We start from the raw sequence: 24720 nt of genomic DNA on the forward strand, positions 1-24720 counted from the left end.
GTGGCCTAAATATGGATTAGCCGAAAAGTGCTGTTGCCAATAGCAACAAAAAACTGTTATCTTCACAACCCACCAGATGCGTCGTAATTAGATTATTAATCCCCTACTTCATTTTTTTGCGAGATAATGGAACAAAAGTTGGGCTGTGTGTGCGAGTGCTAATATAAGGTGTTATGGGTAATTGTTCTTATTGAAAGACATCATGTATCTGTCAAATAATAACGTTACATTTCTATAAATGAGTCGCCGTATGGTATAAAATCTCAAGGTGAATGAAATTGATTCAACCACATAAAACCCTTTTGAAATACATGTCAAAGGGAAAAAGTTAAAACTCATATCGTGTAACTGCTGTGACTATGTGTTGACAGTGTTTACAAGCACTTTTTGGAGGGAACATGCCCTCAGAAATGTGGTGTTTGGGTTTACGAGTTTCCGTGAATGCAGCATGCGTCCAGCTAACCCGCACTAATATTTCACTGAACAGTATTGAGCTAACTGCTGCACGGACTAGTCGTCATCTGTACCTTCAGAGATAAAACCCTAATATGAGTGCGACCTGGGGTAAATGTAAGTCCGTGCTGATAACGGGCTCCAGCAGAGGCATCGGCCTGCACATGGTGAAGGAGCTGGCTAAGAGCACCAGCAGACCGGACACAATCATAGCGTCAGCCCGCAACCCGACTGGCTCTTCGGTAACAACACGGCTGCATTTAGTGACTGTTTTAAACGCTGTGCACCAACACAGGCACCATACATGGTGGATTGTAAAACTAACTTTAAAGCTGCTGTTTTGGTGCACAGACACACCCTTGCTCTATTTCTTTCGTGCGTACCGTCTATTCTTTTAACAGTTATGTCACAGTATTTTGTGTAACCATGCGGCGTGCCTGTAGCACTACTTAAAACATGACCACACATCAAACCGAGCAGTTAATTTGTGATGTATTTCCAGAACTGTTGGGCCTAGTTTATACTGTCTAAGAGAAATATTTGTCATGTCTTAGTTCTTGATCTCAAAGTCTAAAGTAGTTCCACTTTTTTTTTTTTAGATAGTTGGACCTTTGAACAAATTTCAGAAATATATGTCTAGTTTAATGCAGAATTAAATGAAATGCTTGCAGCTTATGTGTTTCTAGCAACCTGTGCAGATTAAAAAGTTGGTATAAATTTCAATTAGAATCAATACTGAATATTTTTATTCCCCGTGTTTACTGTGAGAAAATTAATGGTGCAAACAAAGGGTTGTTATTGAAGCCCAAAAAGTGAATTTTGGGCTGTTAAAGGCCTCACATATGTTCCAATGCTGGTCTTGGACGACAGGTTGAAGCCAAGTGTCTAGTTATATAACAGACTGACATTTTTGCTGATGTCCTGCTATGACCAGACCAAACAATTATCAGTAACATTTCATATTTTAATGTCACAGTTATTTTTACTTGTGTTGTAACTGGTGCTGGGACAGGTGTCAGAAGAAGTGTGGTACTATGTCCCTCATTAACAGCCGTGTTGATAGATTATATCCACAGTGGGTTATATGTTTGTCTGGGAAAGACAGCTCTGTCTGCAGTGGAACTTCAGCTCAAACATTTCAATTTGAAAATCTCCAAGTGAGATATCATCAAGTGGACATGTGTGGAACTACAGTTTATAAATCTCCTCATTGTCTTCATTTTTTAACACTGGAGTTGACTACTTGGTGAATGTATTACAGAAAATATTTAGTGTGATGAATATATGGTGTCATCATGCTATTTGACCAGCACAGGGTGTTCTGATTTCATAGTTTGCTGACCATTAGCACAAATGAAACAAAATGTTTTGAAAAAATGTGAGTCTATGTGTCAGAAAAGCTATAAGGGCACATTTGGCAACTCAGCGACTCTTTGTCAGTCACTTTATGTTAGTGTGACCCAGCATTTCCATTTTTTTTTATAACACCCCTGTGAACATAAAAAAGCTCTTTAAATTCATTTTCAGGAGTTCCCATAAACTAGCTGCTGTATGAGTGATCAGTGTTTACTAAACTGTAACGTGCTGGCATTGGTCTCAAAAAGCAAATATCACTGGGGATGGGGGTGTTATCAGTAGTTTGAAAATGTACAGAATAAACCATGTTAACCTGTTTTTCTTCTTACTTCAGGATCTACAAGAGCTCGCCAAAACCTACCCAGGCGTTCATATTGTGACGTTAGGTGAGTCTGGAGTTAATCCAAAAGGTATTTTATACATCAGCGTGCTTACTGTCTATGTAAGCATCACAGGGATCACGCAGACAATATGTATGACCCCCTGTAGATGTCAGGTGACTAATACATTCAGTGTCTAACATGGAGTGGTTGCCCATTTTAAAGGAAGTTTTTTGTGACTCTTGCAGATGTTGACAGTCAGCAGAGCGTGAGCTCAGCTCTGCAGGAGGTCAAGTCACTGGTGGGAAATGAAGGACTTAGCTGTCTGATCAATAATGCTGCCATCGGGATCACAGTAGACCTACACAGCGTCACACCCGAGGCCATGATGACCAGCTTCCAGATCAACACTGTTGCTCCTCTCTTTGTCACAAAGGTAGGTGGCACCTACCTGAGGACTGACATCACTACAGCCAGACATAAACATTTAGCTGAGTTATACCTCACCTGCCCAGACTTAAAATGCAAAGTGTGCTTAAGACCTGGGGTGGGAGGGGCAGAGAGCTCAGGGGGAGCACAGGCCTTTAAATGATCTGAGGCTATGACGTTGGCAGAATTATATTTGTGCATGTTGAATCACAGAAAACCGTAATACATTAATTGGGTAATCAATCAACAGTTTTGGTGTAGACCTGTTAAGAAATATATTTCTGTCCCCATGTACAAATATTAACCTATTTATAGTAACAACACTTCTGTATCCTCTGTGACCATGGCAGCATGAGCGACAAACGATCAGGACAGACTCTTTGGACACTGCTGTCAATTCACCCCGAGATTTTTTTCTGCATTCTTTGTGGTGGTTTTGACACTGTTTTTTCCGACTCTCTGTCCCCTACATGGAGTGTGCTTGTCTGTGTGTGTGTGTGTGTGTGCGCACCTGTTTGTGTGTCTGTGTATGCACTGAGCTGGATCTCTGATTTGTGTGATACAGAGGGGAGGAGAATTTTAAATGGGCAACCATGTAGAGACTGTTTGCTTTGTTCTGATTCAGGGGCAATGCTGCAGTTTTCACTTGGTTTGTTTGTGTTCACAGGGAAAAAGTCTCTTGCCATCCAAAGTTGTAAACAAATGCGTGAATTGTGATCAATTTTTTCTCTTTAATCTTACTCGGTAGGTGACCAGTTTCCTTGTCTCCATTCATTCATTCATTCAGGGTCTTCACCACTTTCCACGGTGAAGGACAACAACCGTGGAACATCAGCAGTGTGTGTGGCTAGTTTGTATTTTAGCGTGCTGATGCTCCTGTCAAGATGATGACGTGTTTCCTCACAGAGCCGTAGAGGCCCTGGAGAAGATAGGCTCTTTTCTAGGGCTGAACAATTAATCAAATTAAATCAGACATCGCAATGTAATAGAATGCAATTTTCAAATCCCAAAGGCTGCAATTAAAAAAAAAGGTTCATATACACAGACCTGGAGGAAATAAAGCAACTTGCACTCTTTCTTTCCTAAACCCCAGCAAAAGTCAATTTGCTGTTTTTTCTGGCAAAAAATGATCTTTATTTTTCACATTATTGTTCATATCAGGCCCGTTTTTTTGTAGTTCTTTGTTCCTTTCTCTGATTTAATTAAGGTAATTAATGATAGTTAAATTACAAGTCAACAAGACTTTAAAGTGATACTCCGGGATGGAGCAAGTTGGGTCCTATCACAAGGTTTAGAGCAGAAATTACCCCTACAGCAGTGATTTTGTGCAGCAGAAGCCCAGAGCGCTCGCACCAAACACCCCCTCCCTGCTCCTCTGCTGGTTTCCTCTGCACTCAGACGGGACCATATTTTACTTGACCAAAAACACAAATAAACGGAGTCCCACCAAAAAAATCTGATATCGGTCTGCATTCACACTTTATTTAGAGAATTTTCAGCGCGTTACTTTCACACAAAAACACAGCTAAACACAGCTAGTTCTCATCGTGTCTCTTCATCCTGGCAGACTACCTGCGTTTGTTTACATCTGGCACGCCGTGTGCGCGGACTGATACACTAATCGGCAAGCGTCTCGTAGCCAGCTGTGGCTCTGCAGTGGAGGTAGCACCGTTTTACGACACGATGAGAACTAGAGCCTTATTTAGCGGTGTTTTTGTGTGAAAGTAACGCACTGAAAATTCTCTAAATAAAGTGTGAATGCAGACCGATATCAGATTTTTTTGGTGGGAGTCTGTTTATTTGTGTTTTTGGTCAAGTAAAAAATGGCCCCGTCTGAGTGCAGAGGAAACCGGCAGAGGAGCAGGGAGTGGGTGTTTGGTGCGAGCGCTCTGGACGTCTGCTTAAATTGCCATTCTTTGGTAATTCTGATTTTTTGCGATTTTTGGTTTACTTTAACTCTAGACCAAGTGGAAAAGTTAAAAGATGATGATGTCTACAGACTATATCAGGAGCCATATTTACCCATAAAATGAACATCACATATGAGTCACTTTTTGAGATTTATTCAAGGGATCCAACAGCTCAACACTTTCCAACCCAGTTTATAAACTAAGACTAAAATGAAAGACATAAAAACAAAACAAAAAACTTCTGAACAAAAAAATCCTGGTACTACAGTATATTGATATTTTCTCCCACCCGCATTAACTCATATAGTGGAGAATAAGTGAACATATGGGAGAAGAGGAGCCCTTCACTGAGTTTAACACGAGACAAAGACAGCTCTGTGTCCTATCTGCTCATCTCCTCTAAGGACTATCTGTATCTTCACTGTAACAACTAACATCCTGCTACAAGCTTAACCAACGTGACCCTGATGTGAAGCCAAATCAATCTTACTGAAGTGTATCATTTTATACATTTGAATGAAAGAAACTTAAAAAATCATCTTCCTCTCTGCTTCACTTCCTGGAGCCTCAAACCTGTGAGTTGCTCTTGAAGCCTGGTTCTTCTGGATACAGCTGATAGCTCTCTGACACAGAGTAAACACAGGAAGATTTCTGTTCTGCTTCACTCTGAGTAGAGCTCTCCTGCTAGCTGCTTGCCGGCAGTATCTTCTGATAGCTGTGAAAGCTTCATCTCCCTCCAGTTTTCTGGGTGTTTGATTGGACTCAGCTGTGATAAAGCACGTAGTCTTCCTTTTTCAAGCCAAGTTTCTAGACTCTTTAAGATAAGAAAAATACAACAACAGGATTCATCCTGCCTGGGGTTTTCTGAGGACAGAGAAGGCTGCAGGGTTTAATGGGTCTCTAACATATTTAGATCTGATGGCTGTAGTTCTGACCCTGTTTGGCCCAGTTACCTGATGGAGTCCTGATGACTTGTCTTCCTGATGTGTAGGCCTTCCTGCCTCTGCTGCAGACAGCTGCAGCTCGGTCTTCAGGGATGGGGATTCACAGAGCAGCTGTCATCAACATCTCCTCCATCCTGGGCTCCATCAAACACAACTGGGGTGTAGGCGCCGACTTCAGGAGCTACGCCTACCGCACCTCAAAGGTCAGAGGTTACCAGAGGAGGCCAGAGAGCCGTGTGCTTCACCTGAAACAGCAGCACAAGAAGCTAACTTCCTGTTTGTTGTTCCTGATCCCGGCAGGCCGCTCTCAACATGGTGACCAGATGTCTGGCGGCTGATCTTGGGTCAGATGGGATCCTGTGTATGTCTCTACACCCTGGCTGGGTCAGGACTGACATGGGGGGGCCTCTTGTAAGTATTCCTTTGTTTCCTGATGTCACTCTGGTGTAATTTTTTTTATAATTTCACAGGAAAAACAACGACTCCAAGCTGTTGGTGTTCAATATATTTTTGTGCCTAACATACTGGCAAACCATTTTTTGTGTGCTTACATAGTGGTGATTATGTGATGCAGAATGAACAGCTGAAAGGAAATGGTGTTTTCAATTTATCTGCAAGTCATAATTTTACTGTTTACCCTTACTGCAATATCTGTTAAAAGGAGCAGGTACTCTGTTACTGTGCTATAACTGTTCAGTTACTGATCTGAAATGTTGTCATCTTCAGGGTGAGCCAGTGATGTCTCCTCTCATTTTCCAGCATTGTCTGGTGTTTTCCTAATAAAGGTTAAATGCACACACATCACACACTTTCATGCTGCCTTATTAAAATTGTTGTCTGGTGCCAGGGTACTCAGTGTCCTACTCCCCTTCAACTCAAGGCCTGCGGCTGCATCGCCCAAGTTTCACATCAGCACACACACCTTCTCAGAAACAGCAGTCATATCATGCAGTTATTTAAGTAGATTGGTAAACAAGATTAATCATTTAGCTTTAAAACAAAACCTTTCCTGTTAATGGTGTCCACTCTTACTTCATACTTAGTGATCTGCAGTCTCTCAGGAGCTCTCAACCTTCTTCAAGCACACATTATCACATGGCTGCAATAAGCACAAAATAATATAAGAACTGCATGGACTCCTCACTGCTACTCTCTGCAGATGTCAACATGCTACAGCTGCCACTGTACAGTCTTTCTCACTCATAGATGCATCTTAACAGTTTAAAACATCATGTATGGAATGTCTTGAATTAATGCAGTAAGAGTGTTTTCTTAGCCAAGCTTCTGAAAAGTTCCCCTGTCCTCCTAATACTTTCAGGCAACTTTACCAAGAGTCAGTGGGTATGTATAAATGCCACTTCAGAAATCAGCCTGTGAGCTCAGTCAGCATTAGATCAGATAATTATAATGCTTGTAAACAGCTGAGCCGGACCCATACTGAGCATAGCTCCATCAACACACGTTGATAGTGTGACTGCTATCAGACTGCGGTTGGATTTGGAAGGAATCAGCAGGTCTTGGCTTTATGATCCCGCCTGAGCTCCCAGCTCTCCATGACAAGCGTTTAGTTTAGTTTCTCTACATGAGCTACTCTGCTCATGCGCACTCCGTGCCATCGGTGGCAAGGGGAATTTTTCCTCATCAGTATTTATCAGTTATGAACTTAGTGATCTCTTCCCATATAAGTATCCAATAACACAGCACCTCATGCAGTTAACTGAAGTTACAGGTGAGCATTACCCCCTGTTATTTCATTTCACCATGTGACAACAACGATAAAAACAATAATACGATGCGTCGACTGTTAAATTTTGCAACAATGATTTTTTTATAGCCGACGAGTTGATTATGTTGACCAATCGTTTCAGCCCTATCCTGTTTGTGCTTCCACAGCCAACCCTGCCCTACTTGGTAGGTGGCATGTAAGCTGGATGCTGATAGCCGTGTCAGTTACATAATAATATAGCCCCTTAGCAGCGCGACACAGAGAACTAGCTAATAAATCCAACGAAGAAGTAAAACATGACACAGTAAACAAAGAGCAATGACGGAAGACACCCAGCAATCTGTCTTCTTTGTGATTGGCATGAAGCTCTTTGATACAAAGAACAATCAAGCTTTGTTTCAGAGAAGACTGTGTGCCACACCACAGTGTGCATGAGACCCTGGGTGAAAAGGTGGCAATACAGTCCAGTTAAAACAGATCCTTCCCACACTACATTTAAGAAAAAAAGTCTTCAACAGCCTCAATCTGCTTGAATCTTAATACCTTTACACATACTGTATCTGCAGTTGAAGGGTTTATTTTCATATTTCTTTCAGTTTGGTGGATAAACTATTTTTACTAATAGGAGACTATCAGTAAATGTTGATTATTTCAAACTAAAGCTTGTTCATTAACACTTGATACTGCTGCTCAGGTGAGCTGATGACATGCAGGATATGGAGGAAGTGTCAAAGTACTGTCTCAATCTGAGTTACACCATTTTGAGCCGTTGCAGACTCGTGCACTCAGACACTTTCCAGGTGATCTTAGTAATGACTGTAAGGGCTCCAAGTATCAGGGCATCATGTCTTTCTCTTTTTACTCCTGCATCAATTGTTTCCAGGTGAGAAATCCTGTTGGGCTAGCATGAGTTTGATTAATGCTAACTGAGCTTCAGTCATTAGACAGTGGTGTCAGGGTGTCCTGATAGTGACACTCACATGTTAATTCACAGAAATCAAACACGTTTCAGGTCGGACTGATTTTCACACTGAGCCTCAGTTTCATTCTCAGTCAGACTGGAGCGTGTTGTAGCTGAACTCATGAACTCATTACTGTCAGGGACCAGCTTTTCACTCACTCCTGGATAAATGACATTTACAGTGTGTTTGTGTGTGTTTTCAGGCTGATCTGTCAGTAGAGCAGAGTGTTTCTGCTCTGCTCTCTGTCCTCTCTGATCTGTCAGAAAAGGACCACGGAGGATTTAAGGACTACCGTGGGGAAGACTTACCATGGTGAACTCAGGCCGTCTAAGGCTGCAGGTCCTGATCGGGGGCTGAATTAAACATGGATGACACAACAGCTTCTTCAAAATGAAGCCAGCACACTCAAAGCATTTTCTACTTACTTTCTTATTGTGTTATTTGTAACAGCTGAAGTTCCTTTAAGCTGTGATGAAAGCAAATACTCTCAGCTGACTTTACCTTTAAAAAAACAACTGAAAATCCGTAAAAAGTTTTTGGGTGAAAGTTTGAGAAAATGGTCCAAAGTTTTTGTTTTTGCACTCTTTCACACTCCAAAAACTATTCCTACACCCTACCCAATTTAATCTGCAATGCTTGATGCTTGATAATATAGTTAATCTGAAAGCTGTAAGTCATTTCAGTTTACCTGATGAATTAAGTTAATGTAATTAAGTATCGAAGAAGATCAAAACAACTGCATTAAGTATCGGTACTGAGTTGATATAATAAAAAAATTGTAAGTTCAAACAAGTGCATAGTACAAAAAACAAGTGCATAAACTAAAATGTTTGATAGATGCAACTGAAAATGAGATTATCGTTTAGTCCAACTTAATTAAATTGTTTCAACTGTTAACATACAAATATTACAAGTTTTTCTCAATAACTGTTTTTGTTGGACTAACATCATTGGTTTAAGTCACATGTGCTTAGTAATTTGATTTATTTCAAATCATCACCTTGAATAAATCGACTCTAAAGTTAGACAAGCTAACCTAAAATTGACCATACTTTTCAAATAAATATTCTCTGTAACCTAACTTCAAGAAACTGCTTCTTTACATTTTAAGACAATGGCTTTAGAAAAGTCATTTTTGCTGTGATAGTGTTTGGTAACCGTGAGTAAGGAGGGAACAAAGTGGATGTGAGTACCTGCTGTAAATTAAGATGATGTGCAGGAACACAGGCTGTCAATAATTCACATGGCATGGACCAGTTGTCAGTGCACTAATTCTAATACTGTCCCACTAGTGTTAATTTACAAAATCATTAGCCATGTGAAGCGTAGACAGCCAATCCATGTCATGTTTAGTATAAACAGTCAGTCTGTGCCATATGGAGCATAGACAGTCAGTTCGTGCCATGTGAAGCAAAGACAGCCAGGTCGTGCTGTGTGGAGCAGACACCTGGCCCGTTTCCCACACATCCTCACATTGTGTAGCAGAGTCTCCTATCCACTACGTTCCCTCCCCAGTCACGGTAACAAAACGCTGATACAACAAAAATGACTTCGTTAAAACCATGTTTTTTTAATGTAAAGGAGCATTTTCTGAAGTTTGGCTCAAGACAATGTTTCATTGAAGAGTATGGAAATTTATGTTAGCTTAGTGGTAAGCTTGAGTAATTTGAACATAGACTGTATAAAACATGGACGTAGTCTCGCCGACGTCACCCATCTGTTTCTGAAACGGAAAATGAAGCACATCGGCTATAGCGGCCATATTGGTAGTGGCAAGGGCTTCACCTACAGCCATAGGGCGCCGGCCATCACGTGACCCTCAGCTGTGCCTCTTATTGGGGGAGCTCGCGATCTTAATATCCTCTGAATGGCCGTGTTAGAAAAAAATTCACCCTCGTACAGTGGGAGCCAGTAGTAAAATTAGCAAATCAGACAGAAGACGTTTTTTGAACCAGGCTGTAAATAGGTTAATTTCTGCTTTGAAAACAGCTTTTTTTGGCTTGGTGTGTTTGAACTTCCGCTACTTCCGGAGCCAGCCTCAAGCGAACACTGGAGAAACAGCAGATTTTAGCACCTCAGCATTGTTTCATTTTCTCAGACCTGAGGTTGCCGCTTAGGTTTGAACTTAAAATTCTAATTAAAAAACTAAGTTTTATTTTTTTTAACTCAATGTAGTTGTTTAGATCTGCTTCATATTTCAATTGCAGTCTCTTAATTCAGGACAAATCCAAACAATTTCACAGCTACAGATTTACTCAATAATATTAAGTGTAAAATGTTTCACGGATTAAATCAGATAAAGTGTTTTAGTGTGTATGGGTTATACTTATGAAAGACAATCAGTACCTTTATTTTCTTTTCTTTTGTAGTTTGTTTTTATTCAGTGGCAGAAAGACCTGCCATGTTACCACTGTAACATAAAGATGTGAATTTATCGAGTATATAGAGCAAGAAGTCCTGTTTATCTCCAGCTGCTCGCTACATCTGACCTCTGAGAAAGTTGTCTGTTGTTCCCAGAAATATGAACCAGAGTCAGATGAAAGTGTACGGCTTCAGAGGCTGACAAATTCACTGTGAATGAACTGATATGATCCCTCTGACTTTGACAATCAATGCAGTATCTATCTCCACTCTGTGACTTGACTGTGAACCAAAGCACTAATCAGATGTGTAACAGCTCAGTCACAGATCTAAGCCCTCAGAGTTCATGTTAAACCACTTTCACATTCTCAGGCTGTTGGAGGTAGCAGAGGATGTGGAGTGTCTGCTTGTGTTGGTGCTTTCCTTTGTCACAGATCACTCTGCCTGTGAAGTTAACCAGGAGAAGATGCAGGATAAATGTGTGATTGTGACTTATGCTGCAGAAATAAACTCAAGTTCTCCAAAGAGTCCAGTGCCGTAGATTTATTTAGTCCATTCTCTGAAGTCACACAATATTAAATTCAGGTTTCCAGCTCCACCTTCAGCCAGCAGACACACTCTGACCTTCAGTGGGGTTAAAGATTTATTCACAGGAGCAGAAACATCTGATATCACTTTTATTGGATTTGGGGGAACAAATGATCTCTGATATAAAATCATGAGTTTGGTGGCATGACTAATTCAGCTTCAGAGAATGGGAGGAGCAACAGGATGTGACATGAGGGGCAGAGGGGTCCACTGCAGAAACAGACTCAGGAAAGATTAGGGATTGGCCAGTTCTTCTGATGTCACAGAGGACTGCAGGGTGTCCAGTGCTCCCATCTCTGAGAATGCAGAAACAGAGACAGCATTATCTTTAAAACTCCATCACAAAGAGCTGATCTTCCTATTACACACCAACTACATCTTTTCTCAGGTGTATTTACAGGAGACACCATGAACCTACCTTTAAGTTTGAGGTATGACAAAAAGTCGATGACAGTGTGGATGATGTCTCCATCTGCTATTCTCAGAGCACCTGTAGGGGTCAGAGTATCAGAGTTCAGCCTGTTCGACATGTTATCTGCAGTCTGCGGAGGACAGTGATGTTCTTCATGTTCAAAAACATTTGTATTGCATTTGTTTTGGACTGCAGATCTTCGTTTTGACCATAGACTGTATAAAACATGGATGTAGTCTCCCTGATGTCACCCGTCTGTTTCTGAAAATGAAGCACATCGGCTTTCGCAGCCATATTGGTAGTGGCAAGGGCTTTGTGTACAGCTATGGGGTGCCTGTCAGTCACATGACCTGAGCTGTGCCTCTGATTGGGCAAGCTAGCGATCTTAATATCCTCTGAACCAGGGGTCTGCAATCTCTACTTTTGAAAGAACCATTTTGCCTCAGCTCACGTGAATGAAAGTCATTCGGGAGCCACAAAATCAACTTCATCTTCACATTAAGACAAAAAAGTTTATAATCTATTAAATAATTATATAAGCTTTTGTTTTAATAAAATTGTACATGTAAATTTTAAGTTTTTTATTTTCAAAAAAATTTGCAAATTTAAGGAAAAAAAGAAATTTGTAATGTGATAGAATTCATAAATATGCAAAATTTATGAAAATTCAATTAGCTGACAAAAAATGAAATTAAAAATGTTCAAAATTTTGCTATTTCAAAAAAATGCTGAAATGTCTTAAATTTGCAAAAAAAAAAACCTGAATCGTGCTGTTTCAAAATTTTGCTAAGTTTCAAAAAATGTAAACTTTTTAAAATCACAAAAAGGGGTATTTGCATGAAAAAAATCAAAAAATTGTTGTATCTAAAAAAAATGGGGATTTTTTTTTCTTAATCTGCATGTAAAAAAAATGGAAATAAAAAATATATATATATCCAAAAATCTCAAAAAAAAAATCCCCCCAAAATTAAAAGCTTTATTTCAAGGGGTGTTGCATTTTTAGTACAAAATGTTAAATCATGATTCTACTTAGTTTCTTTGTCATTTTCATTAATACCCTCTGTAAGAAAAAAACAAACAAACTGTATTTTAATAATATTTCAAAGCTACAAGGAGCCACTGCAAAGGAGTCAAAGAGCCGCATGAGGCTCCAGAGCCACAGGTTGAAGACCCCTGCTCTGAACTGCTGAGTTAAAGAAAAAAAGTCACTCCCTGTACAGTGTGTGCTGAAAGTAAAATTAACGACTCAGACAGGAGACGTTTTTCTTTTTTTTTTTTTTTTTTTTTTAACCTGGCTGTAAATAGGTTGATTTCTGCTTTGTCTCAGTATATATGTGGCTCCCTGTACTTCTGGAGACAGCCTCAAGTGGACACTGGAGAAACAGCAGATTTTAGCACTTCAGCATTGTCTCATATTCTTAGACCGGTGGTTGCTGCTTGGTTTTGACTCTACTTTTCTTCATTACAGACATTTTTCCCAGGATGCAAAGCAATAAGATAATATATTTATTTGTAGTTATGCTGAGCCATTGCACAGAAAGTGAGCAGACTGTTTAGTGTTCCTCTCAGCTTCTCAGCTCAGTGTATCCAGGTTATGTCCTACCAGTGCTCATCTGCCAACACATCACATTAACTAACAGAGAACTCACTATAGAAAAGCATACATGGACCATGCCATTTGGATAAACAGCCAGTCACTGCTCTGCATGCACCAACTGAAGGGGTCTCATATCCCTGGGCTACACTGAACCCTATTTTTACAGACTCTTCTTACAGTATATACAACTTAACATAAAACTAATGAGATTTAACTTCAATTCACAGTAATAAAAATTAGATTGTTAGTACAGACATAAACCCTTAGGTTATGAGCGACATATTTAGGCCATGTCCACATGTAGCCAGATATTTGGGAAACCACATATATTTTTATATGTTTAAGCTCGTTGTCCACACGAAACCTCAGTTTTACGTCACTAAAAACAATGTTTTCTGAAAAGTCTGGTCAAAGTGAAGATTATGAAAACCTCCTGTTTCATGGTTTTGCGTAGGTGCTGGAAAACTGAGTTTTCAGTTCTCAAACATCACAGCTTAATGATGGAGCTCATCCTGATTGGATGGCACAGGTTTCAGGTCTGAAAAATGCTCACAAATATGGGTCTGGCATGCTCTGAGCCGCACTCACCAGCACATGTGTGGACAGAAGTATTATTGCCATTTTACCTCAATTTGAATTTGATTTAAGAGAGCAGAAAAATAATTAAATGTTTTTTCTATCAAAAAACGAGATATATACACAGAGAAATACACAAATGACAGTATGTCATTACAAAATTTAAAAAAAAAAGGTTTATGATCTACAGATAATTTCTCTAATTTAAGTTTTGTATTGAAAAACTACTGTAAAAATTTAGGGTCATCAACCGTAATATTGGGATTATCATTATTATTATTATTATTATTATTATTATTATTATTATTATTATTATTATTATTATTATTATTATTATTATTATTATTATTATTATCATTATCATTATTATTTGTACAGTGTATTGCAAGGTCTCTTATGAAGTCCTAAGAGTGCCTTTAATGTAGACCTAATACGGGTTGGAATGCAAAGCAGTTGAATTTTAAAATGCAACTAAAACTAGATTACACAAGATTTAAAGGTGAATAGTTTGACAGCCCTGGTTGTTAGGAGGCATTAAAAGGATTCCTTTTTGAGATTATTACATCAGGGCTGATATCAAAAGAGGTAGCCCAGGAGGAGACTGGAGAACTGTTTGAAGCAGAAAGGAACAAATCTTGTTTTAAAAGAAAGAAACTGTTGCAAAGACTGGACAGACCTGTTCTGAAGTCCTCATCCTGGCCCATGTCCCTTTTTCCAGCGAGACCAGCCTTGTCTCCAAGAGTCCTGTGTCCGTCTATTCCATCTGAACAACCAGGAGTGATCAGATACACACAGTCAGTCAAACTGCAGCAGGTCACTGAGCCTTCAATCAGCAGGAAACTGCTGCAGTAGTTCATTCTGACAGAACATACAGATCTACAGTTCACACAGGGCACACCTGTACCCAAGGACAGTGTTCTTTATTTCAGCATTGTGTTCTGTTTGTAACTGTGTTTGGTTGAATGTCCAAACGTGTTGGGACCGGCTGCAGGGCTTGGCTCATGGAATTGCAGGAAAAAAGAGAAAATGCACAAATTTCAAAGAGGATGAGCTGCAGCTCATACAAACAATCAGCTCAGGTAATAATGACGAGGAAATAAAAAGAGGGGGAGGGAAATAATGCAGAGTGATGAGCTAAGCCGTGATGGTTGGTGCACTGACAGAGGCACTCAGAGGGTCTGAATCTTTGGTGCATGTGGATTAAAAATGATGCAGACAGGAATATATACGATTACTCTCTACTTTATCCTGGGGAGCAGTCAAAAATGTAAGCAAGAAAAGTGAGTCCTTGTTCACCAGGCAAAGAGGTCTGTGTTAGCCAAAGTCAGTGAAAAAACAACAAAGAGCTCCACAGGTAGTGTTTGAATAACAAACCAGGCAAGGACAGAAGCCAAAGTACACCAGACGTAACACCTGGTGACTCATTTTTTAAACTTCTCACACAACTAAAAATGAAACAGCTAGTTTCATCAGAGACTCTGTATCAAACCTGGATGAAGTGAGAGGGGGCACTTTAGTCTGTCAGTCAAGTCAGCCATGCCCTTATATGGACAAAACTCACAAGTGTAGCCTCTTCATAAACAGTGAGTGCTGATCAGGGTTGTCACCTTTGAGGCAGAAAAATAAAGGACACCCCCAGCAGAGGGGGCTACCTCAGTTACATATAAATACTGTAAATCTGCAGACACTTAGCTTTAGTTTTATACACAGAGTGTGTCTTCATACATTATAAATCTGTTGTTGTACATGGGAAATAGTATTTTAACAGGAAATGACTGTAGATTGATTTGACTGTTTCCTAAAAAATAATTAATACCATGAACTTACAGAGATTACCCTCAAAGGAACCTGAATTGAATGTGTTTTGACTAAATTTATGTTATTTAACTTTGTAGCAGACATTTGCTAGAAATACTGTATGTTAATTAATTTTGACCGAAAATGTAGTCCTGTATTTTTAGAACAGAGTTCTGTGTTACAGTGCCTGGCTGTTGTGTTACAGTACTTGTCTGGAAACTTTGCTGCCAGTGCCTTATAGGTTTTCTTCTTTTTTTTTTTTGATATTGTATTGAACCTTTTCATGCTGTATTAATGAATGTCTGTATTCCTAATGCACTCATACTTATACTTATGAGAAATATATCATGTAAAACACTATTATAGCTTAAAATTATTCATGCCTTTTTGAAATCTCATTCTCCTGATTTATAAGTAGGATTAATTTTTCCAAATCATAAATTATTAGTTATTAATAATACTACCTACCCCTGTTTTGGATTTGTTTGCCTGATTTTTACTAGCTTCAAGGTAAGCCTTTTCATCTCCTCCAAAAGACTGTGTGCTGTCCATTTCAGCCCTGCCTCTGGTGATTTTAAATGTCTTTACAGTATCGATAAGTGTGAATATTTCTGTTTTCATTAGAATGCTATTGCAATCTTTAGGACGGTTGTTTGATCAAAGCATAGGCAACTCTGCCAGTTGAATCCCCTCTTCTTTTAATTTATGTAAAAATCATCGTGACTCTCTGAGAGCTCCTGACATCAGTAAATAGGAAATGTTAAGTGGTTTAACTCATCTTCAGGCCTCCTCATTATCTAAACCATTATATAAATTATATAAACCATTACATGCCTGTATGGAGAATGGCCTGAGCCGGTATCCTCTGCACTCTGAGCAGGTGTTTGAAGTAAACACTTTAAAAGTCCAATTAAAGTCCTGACCCTGACGTGACGTCAGGAGGAGACTCACTGATGTGTTGAAATACTCTGAGTGTCGCTCTCAATGTGACATGCTGTGTTCTTTAATCTTTCAGGTCTGCATGGTAAAACAGAACATGATTTAACTGTTCAGTGTATTTTGGAAAAAGGGTGTTGTACACTGTCTTGATTTAAAAATAGGCTTTGTATTAGATATGAAAATGAACACTGGAAGCAAAACAAACAAAAAATAATAAATAAATAAAAACATGATGAAAAAAAGCTGAGCTGCTGGAGGACACACAGGTTTGTTTGGTGGATATGAACAACAGTTTGTGAGATGTGTGGTTTGTGATAGCTACTTCAATCCCCCTGTGACCCTCTCTGTTCCTTCTCTGTGACCCTCTCTGTTCCTTCTCTATGACCCTCTCTGTTCCTTCTCTATGACCCTCTCTGTTCCTTCTCTATGACCCTCTCTGCTTCCACTCTGTAACTTTTTTGTTAACTCTCTGTGACCCTCTATCTTCCTCTTCTGTGGCTCATTTTGTTCACTAGCTGCGACCCTCTCTGTTCCTCTTCTGCTTCCTCTCTGCTTCCCCTCTATGACCCCTACTGTGACCCTCCCTGTACCCTCTCTACTCCTCTGTGACCCCTTTGTTCACTTACTGTGAAACTCTCTGTTACTCTTCTGTGACCCTCTTCGATTTCTCTCTGTGACTCTGTTCACTGACTGCAACCCTCTCTGTGACCTTCTCTCTTCCCTCTCTGTGACCACATTGTGATTCCCTCTGTGACCCTCATTTCCTTCTCTGCGACCCTCTATGTCCTTTCTCTGTAACCCTAACTTTTACCCTTCTATGACCTCCTCTGTGACCCTCTCTGTTCTTCCTCGGTGATCCCCTATGAGACTCTTTGCGTGTCCACCTCTGTTCCCTTCCTGTTGCGATTCTTTGAGCCTTTTCTCTCTTTGTAACCCCTCTGTGACCCTCCCTGATACCCCTCTTCTTTCCCCTATGTGACCCTCTCTGTTCCTTCTCTGTGACCCTCTCTGCTCCCCCTCTGAATGCTGACCCATCACTGTGTGGCTAATGATACTGATGATGATATTTCCAATAAACTCTGCTGTAAATGAATCAAAGTTTGGATGAAAATGAGTTGAAAACAGAGACAGACTGATCCTCAGGGTTACTCTTCATTAACACTCACACATATCTGAGAGCTGATTCTCTTTGCAATTCCGTTGAACTTGTTGCACTGACAAATAAAGCTCTATTCTATTCTATTGTGGATGTGACCACCCTGAACTTTAACAGTATTCATTTTGACCCTACAGCTTTAAATTATTGCAGGATCACACCCTCCATCCCTCCCCTCTCATGAGATCAGCGTGTTTTCTGGGTTTGAAGCACAGAAATGCAGAAAATGAGATGTGAGGATGTAAAGCACAGACAGCACAGATGACGGAGAGGAGCAGCAAACAGGCAGGTTGATGTTTGAGCAATTCACTGCCTGACACCAAGAGCCTGCAGCGGCCGTTTGTTTCTATCTTACATGGAGCGACCAGCTCGTCTCTGCCTCTGGCACTCGGAGAGTCCTTTATCTGAATTAGGTGATCAATACGACCTGAAACACAGGATGAGGCAGGAGCAACCTTTACCTGGGCTATTCTCTCTCTCTCCACACACACACACACACACAAACACACACACACACACACACACACACATACACACACACACACACACACACACACACACACACACACACACACACACACACACACACACACACACACACACACACACACAGGGACAACATTTCCAGGGGGTTTCTGACCTTGGCTGACCCCACAGACCAGTAAGCCTACACACACATGAGGGAACGTGTCCTCTGTAGGTTATGAGCAGTAACAGAAAGCAGTATGAGCCAGCACGGAGGAGAGGGAGTACAAAGCAAGCAGACACAGAAACAAAACAGAACGTGAGATTGACAGATGACAGACTTTCTTCTTTTTTACCACATCTTCAGGCAGAGCAGGACGGCTGTGGGTCTGCAGTGACCGCTCTGAAACTACAGAAACTACAGGTGCTTTTTTAAAACTTATCTTCTGGTTCAAGCTCATAAAAAGTTAGTCAACTACCCTGTGTGCAGAATCAACTAGAAACAGAAGACTGACACTATGGATCAGCTGTCTTTGGATCAGGATCAGGTTTTTGAATTGGTCCATCAATGATGGGTATTAATAAGATTTATTGATATCAGTGCTCTAATCCATTCTGCTTATCAATCAGATTCTTTATCTATTCCCTTACTAATTCCTCTTGTGAATTTTCTCTGAATAAATAAGTAGTTTTACAGGTTTTCTGTGTCAACAACATTCAATTGAGTTGATAAGTAAATAAAGATAAAATTAGTCACTGGATCTGGATATATCTGGATGAAAATACGTAAAAATGAATAAAAATCACACATCACAACATGACGTTGATGTACTGTTTTGTTATATGTTATTGACTGAAGTGGGCCACCTAGTGTCTTGAAGTGGTTATAGCATTTCTCTGAGTTGTTGAAGTAAAAGTTAAACAGATGTTTGCTAACCGCAGGCATATCAATGCAATTTCTCATTTACATTAGCATCAAGTTAGCGCTTTTTTTCAAATATGGTTTTTGGGCTATAAGGAGAAGTATAACGTTTGGAATGTAGTGGGTATGAATCTGGTGTGAGAAAGTAATGTACATTTCTTTGTGTGTTCAGTGTATCAATCAAACTTCTTTCTTGGGAAACTGTTATCTGCTAAGCTAAGATAGCTGGGTCCGACTAGTCGGCATAAGGTCGAGCATAATGTAAAGTATCAATAAGAGAATTGTTAAGCACAAAGGCTAACGATATCGATGGATTGAATAATTTCTTATCCATTCTTAACAGGGGCTGGTTTTCGATGCCCATCTCTATGTATGTTAGAGTAAGACGAGCTTGCAGCACTCAAAACCTTAATTTAGGAGCATTTCTCACCAGTGCTTACAAAACCAAAGATACACTTATTAGCATGATGCTTTTCTTTGATTAGTTCACATATGTGCAAATAAGTCCACACTGTAAAAAACAAACTGTCGGTCCACCTTAATAATGGTTGAAGTTTTTTCAAGTAACTGTTTTCTGTTGGACTAACATCATTGTTTTAAGTCTCATGTACTTAGTCATTTGAATCACCTCAAATCATCAGAATGTATTAATTCAACTCAAAACAAGCTAAGCTAAATTTCCTTACTTTTCAATGAAATATTCTCTGTAACCAAACCTCAAAAATAGCTCCTTTACATGTAAAGACAATGGTTTTAGCAAAGTCATTTTTGTTGTGACAGCGTTTTGTAACTGAGTGAGGAGGAGGAGGGAATGCAGTGGATACGAGACCCTGCTGGACTCAAAAATGTTATTTAATGTAATTGTTCAGAGCTGCTTCAGATTTTTAGCCACATTCACTTAATTCACAGAGAAAATTGAAATGATACACAGCTTTTAGATTTACTCATTATTATCAAGTGGAAACTTTTACACTGGTCAAATTAAGTAGACCGTAGAAATATTTTTAGAGTACAAAACAAGAAAAAATTTACCACAAAATACGATCTAGGTTGCAATTACTCAAAAATATGTAAGAAAGGTTTTGCATACTCAAACTAATCAGAGGAAATTTACTGTTAAGACCTTTAGATACTACTGTTTTCTGGCTCAGATATCTGAGATTATACTCATTTTATGGATCCAGTTTGTTCCCCCTGGATGCTCTGCTAAGGACAACATCAGATATGGGTCTCTCTGAATCCTGCATTTGTCTAACTGGTGAATGTTTGGTAATGCTCTACACACTGAGCAGACCAGAACAATCTATGCGCACATATTTACAGGTGCACTATCACTGATTGTTTCCTTGTTATAACATCATCACTGTGCTGAGAGGCTCAGCCTGGTAAACAATTCATGAAGCTTTGAATTTGACTATGAGGTAAACTTGTCACAGGACAGGGGTGGTTTCAGTTTTTGAGGGGACACTTGTTAACTCCGCATGTGCATACACATGTGCGTCACAGGTGCAGCACCACACTCCAGGGCCAAAGACAGCTGATGAGAAAGACTGAAAGGAACTACAGCGGCTGGTGATGCAGCAGCCCCTAATGATGAAGCTGCTCATGCTAACGTTAGCCCATCACAGTCTGAAGCTAGTCTGAGATTTATTTTAACAGCTGTCTGTACTCAGCAGATAAAACAAAAGGTGATTATGATTCAAACACAGGCTGTATAAACTTTGAGCTCCCCCTGCTGACTGTCCTCAGTATGACAGCTCCTCCTGTCACATCTCCTCTGACATGTCAGTGAGGGTGTAGGTTGTATTTTGGCTTCATGCCTTTTCAAAGGGAGGAGCAGGTGTATCAGTCATATTCATCTCAGTGATAATAACAACTGATTATTTACCTGAGGCTCAGCGGAGACGACGAGGAGAGCTTTCACACAGAGACAAACTAAACTGAACTGCCTGAAAATGTCCCAAAAGCATCATGGCTTTCCATCACTGAGGTTTCTCCAGCACACCTTATTTTCAGCTCTACTCAATCCGTATTTTATTTTGTGCTTTATTTTACAAGAGCTAGCTCATTACATGTGTTAGACTTATCATGTTGGACTGTCGGGGGGCGGTGAGGCGTAAAGCAGCAGCTGTCTGAGCACACAGAGGCAGAATGATGCAGAGACAGATGAAACACACACTCGGACTGGAGACGCTCAGCAGCTGTGTCAGTAAGAGATGGTCTGTGTTATCCCACCTGGTCAGGGCATTTAACCTGTATGTACACACCTGGATGACTGTGATGTGCACTGTGCTGACCAACACACGCTTAAGTAAACCCCACAGTGACACACACGTCTAACACAGAGATGTGTTTCTGTCAGGGGGCTGCAGGTGTGTGTGATGGAAAGTTGAAGACACTTAACATGGAAGGGGTGTGTGTGTGTGTGTGTGTGTGTGTGTGTGTGTGTGTGTGTGTGTGTGTGTGTGTGTGTGTGTGTGTGTGTTTCAATACTTACGAGGACCTAGCAGGTATCCAGCGCTGTTCAAAGTCCAACCTCGTTTCTCCTTCGCCTTCAGGAACAACACACACACACACACACACACACACACACACACACACACACACACACACACACTCACACACACACACACACACACACACACACACACACACACACACACACACACCAATGAATGAAAATAAAATTAAACCAGACAATGGTCTCTATGAGGGAACTGCCTGTGTCGATATTATTTCAGATGTTTTTATTTTTATCAGAGGAGTAAAGCGCTTACTATAGAAAATACAAAGTTTAAACATCTGAAAATGTGTTAAAATGTATGAAAAGTACCAAAAATAACGATTCATGGAATTACCAGAACAGATTAATTCATTTTCTCGTTAAGTGCACACATTATTATGCTGAATGCTCAATTACAAATCACAAAAAATGAGAATTTGTTGTTTTCTTTTTTATGCCATCAGACAGATAAAAACACTTTAGAGAGTTAAATCATGTGCTCACACAGCTTTGTAAAAGAAATCTAAGAGGGAAAAACAGGTAGCAGAGATGAGGGGGAAAGAATGCTGAACAAAACAATAACAGGAAATTGGAGGGAGGGGGAAAATAGGATGTAATTATTTTAATTATTTATTTGTTTTATTTTATATTTCGCTTTTTTATTTTTATAACCATTTGTCCTAAACATACAACACTTGAAGTGCCTTTATCGTCAGATTCTCAAGATTGTATCCAACCACACCTTTGGCATGACGGTGTCATGGTCTGTGTTGACCTGGTGGTTTGTGCCTGCATCGAGCTATCTAAAACACTGAACTCAACCTGTAGGCTCTTCCCCTGTCTAACTACTGACTAATGTGGCTGACAGAGCTCTGACACACCTTCTCCCTTTTGCAACAACCTCCTTGTGTCAGTCTGACGTCAGTTTGTTAATAATTTCCTGTTCTAAACAAATGTAATAATTATTGAAAAGTGAATAAAAGTTTGAAGATACATTCTTAAAATTGACATTTCCCTGGCCAGAAACAAATGCTATGGGGGGCCTTGGCATAGTAAAGTTTGGGAACCTCTGCTCTAACTTATCACAACATGAACTCAAGAACAGCTGAGACAGAAGCTGTAGCTCTCTGCTAACCAGAAACTGTAGCTTGTTTCACAAGATGAAAGAGAGAGCAGGCAGCTCTGACAGCAGACTGCAGTCTGGTCTGTGTGACCTGCTGCTTCTCCTCTGCTAAACAGACAACACTGAGTAAAGAAAATATTGTTTACTATATGTTTGTCTTTCTCTGTCTGTCATTACAAGGCCGCTGACCCAGGAGAAAGGGACAGTGTCTGAGCATCTCTACAGTAAAAGAAACCATTGCCCTTCCAGATCTTTCTGACCTACCATCAGTTCTTGTTTACCTGTTTGAGCTGTATTAGATGAATGTGCAGTTCAAATAAAACTCATGTTTTGTATTTATATACTGCACCTGTACTTATTTATACATTTTGGGACAGAATTTGCCTCATTCTGATAATGTTTTTTTTTTTTTTTTAACAAAGTTGAAGTTAAAGTTGAAGTTGAATTAAACTTAAGTAAATTTAGGCTCTATCTTCAGAAATTAAACACTGAACTACTTGTGATGGATAACAATGTTTTTGGATTGTGAAAAGTTACAGCAGCTTACAGCAAGTAAAGCAAAGTAATGACTTTAAGTTTTTAGGATTTAAATTCACAATTTACTACAACTTTCTGTTAGTTGCAAGAAGTTAATGATTTAATTTAGTACAATGTGAGATTACAAGTAACTAAAACTTGCAGTTAGAAACAAGAGGTTAAGATTTTCGTTAAAAGAACATGAAAACATGAGTCAGGGCAACTTCCAGTAGAGTAAACACAAGTTAAAATTGTAAGTTCAGTTAATTTAAAAGCAAAATTCAAAAGTTTAAGTTTAAGAGCTAAACACAGCATCTGGTCCTTTGATCTTTATTTATGAAACCTGTTGTTTTGTGCTCACTTACATCTGTAAGCACTGCAGGTGTTTTTTTTTTGTTTTTTTTTTTTTTTCAGATTCTTGCAGGTATGATTGTTAGTTCCTCATTTTGCCTGTTTCTTTTTAATCTACCTGCCGTATCTCTTTCTGACAGCTGTGACTAGCTCTTACCTTCATTAGGACCTAATGTACTGGGTCACAACATTTTTGATGTTGTCAAATGTTTGTATTTTATCAGTGTATCGACGCTGTCTTCATTGTAATTTCACTTTTTAACTACATGCAGAGAAGCGATTGGTTGGAGCCACACAGCCAATCCGATTGAAGTTGGCACAAACATTTGCTTGAAAAAGGTCTCTGACCAAAACTTGGTAATAAAGGTCTTCTTTCTGGAAGTTGGCCAGAGGAAAACTGTCTTCTGTTAAGACTAAAATAAACTGACACAAAAACTGAAATGATCAGACTGAAAACTTCACCACAGTCTAAAATCATGACACTACTCCGACTTCACTGAGAATATAAAAGCTTTAAAGTGGTTTAAAACACTTTCCTTCACCTCTACAGGTTGGGATAAATTCAGCTGTGACTCTTCATGCCTGCTGTTTTTCTTTGCAGTGTAACCACATGATAATTCAAACACTCAGTGATTTTAGTCTAAATCTAATGACATATTTCTTTAAAGATCTGGTCCTTATTGTTGTCAAAAGTTGGATTACACGTCCACAGATTTATGTTTGATACTCTTTGATCTACTTCAGATTATTTGCTCTGAATACAGCAGCTGAGGTGAGAGTAAGTGGTCTTACCGCGATGACCAGTCCGATGGTCTCAGAGAGAGCTGCGCAGAAGATGAGCGACACGCAGACAATCCCGAAACACCTCTGCATCTGCGCCCGGGGAGAAGCAGAGAGGAAACATCACAGATAAAACAGATAAAACAACTTTGACAAACCTCAAAGCAGGAGGTGAGCCCACTGACCGTGATGCTTTGCTGTTCCTCGGTGTGTTTGAGCAGCTGAGGTGTCTCTGTTCTCAGTCTTCACAGTTTGGATGAACTCAGGTACCGTCCACCTTTTATGCGCTCCTGTTGGACCCGCGCGTCAGCACCGCCCCTCTCCTGCAGGTCACGATCAGATCCATGATGAAGCTCAGCCTCATCCAATGACAGCGTCATCAGCATCCCCCCCAGCCCCCACCCCCACCCCACCCCCGAGCCTGAGATTGGATTTTAAAGAGGAGAAAGAGAAGAGTGTGCTGTTCTTCTGTTCTGAACTGATGTGACGGAAATATCTCACCCTCACACACACACACACACACACACACACACA

At 39.9% G+C, this 24720-nt stretch overlaps 2 protein-coding genes across 3 annotated transcripts; one reads left to right on the forward strand and one right to left on the reverse strand.

Moving 5' to 3' along the window:
• The first annotated feature begins 429 nt into the window (after positions 1 to 429).
• Positions 430 to 10996, forward strand: LOC141796839 (C-signal). Its single transcript, XM_074678121.1, has 6 exons — positions 430 to 695; positions 2144 to 2195; positions 2378 to 2565; positions 5460 to 5615; positions 5713 to 5823; positions 8303 to 10996. The coding sequence occupies exons 1-6, from the start codon at positions 549 to 551 to the stop codon at positions 8414 to 8416; spliced, it is 768 nt and encodes a 255-aa protein (XP_074534222.1). The 5' UTR covers positions 430 to 548; the 3' UTR covers positions 8417 to 10996.
• Positions 10997 to 11001: 5 nt separating this feature from the next.
• On the reverse strand, positions 11002 to 24510 carry gal (galanin/GMAP prepropeptide). Of its 2 annotated transcripts, XM_074678123.1 has the most exons (7): positions 24372 to 24510; positions 24199 to 24279; positions 21411 to 21465; positions 17882 to 17953; positions 14311 to 14397; positions 11468 to 11539; positions 11002 to 11345 (listed from the first exon to the last, which is right to left on the reverse strand). In XM_074678123.1, exons 2-7 carry the CDS (start codon positions 24277 to 24279, stop codon positions 11284 to 11286), a joined length of 429 nt encoding a protein of 142 aa, XP_074534224.1. In that variant the 5' UTR covers positions 24372 to 24510; the 3' UTR covers positions 11002 to 11283. The 2 variants fall into 2 exon arrangements, with proteins under 2 accessions (XP_074534224.1, XP_074534225.1); XM_074678124.1 differs by lacking the exon at positions 17882 to 17953 and having other exon boundaries at positions 11006 to 11345.
• Between the last annotated feature and the right edge of the window lie 210 nt (positions 24511 to 24720).

This window comes from Halichoeres trimaculatus, unplaced genomic scaffold, assembly GCF_033239565.1.
Source record: "Halichoeres trimaculatus isolate MK-OKI-2021-1 unplaced genomic scaffold, fHalTri1.1 fHalTri1_scaffold_10, whole genome shotgun sequence".
Taxonomy (NCBI): domain Eukaryota; kingdom Metazoa; phylum Chordata; class Actinopteri; order Labriformes; family Labridae; genus Halichoeres; species Halichoeres trimaculatus.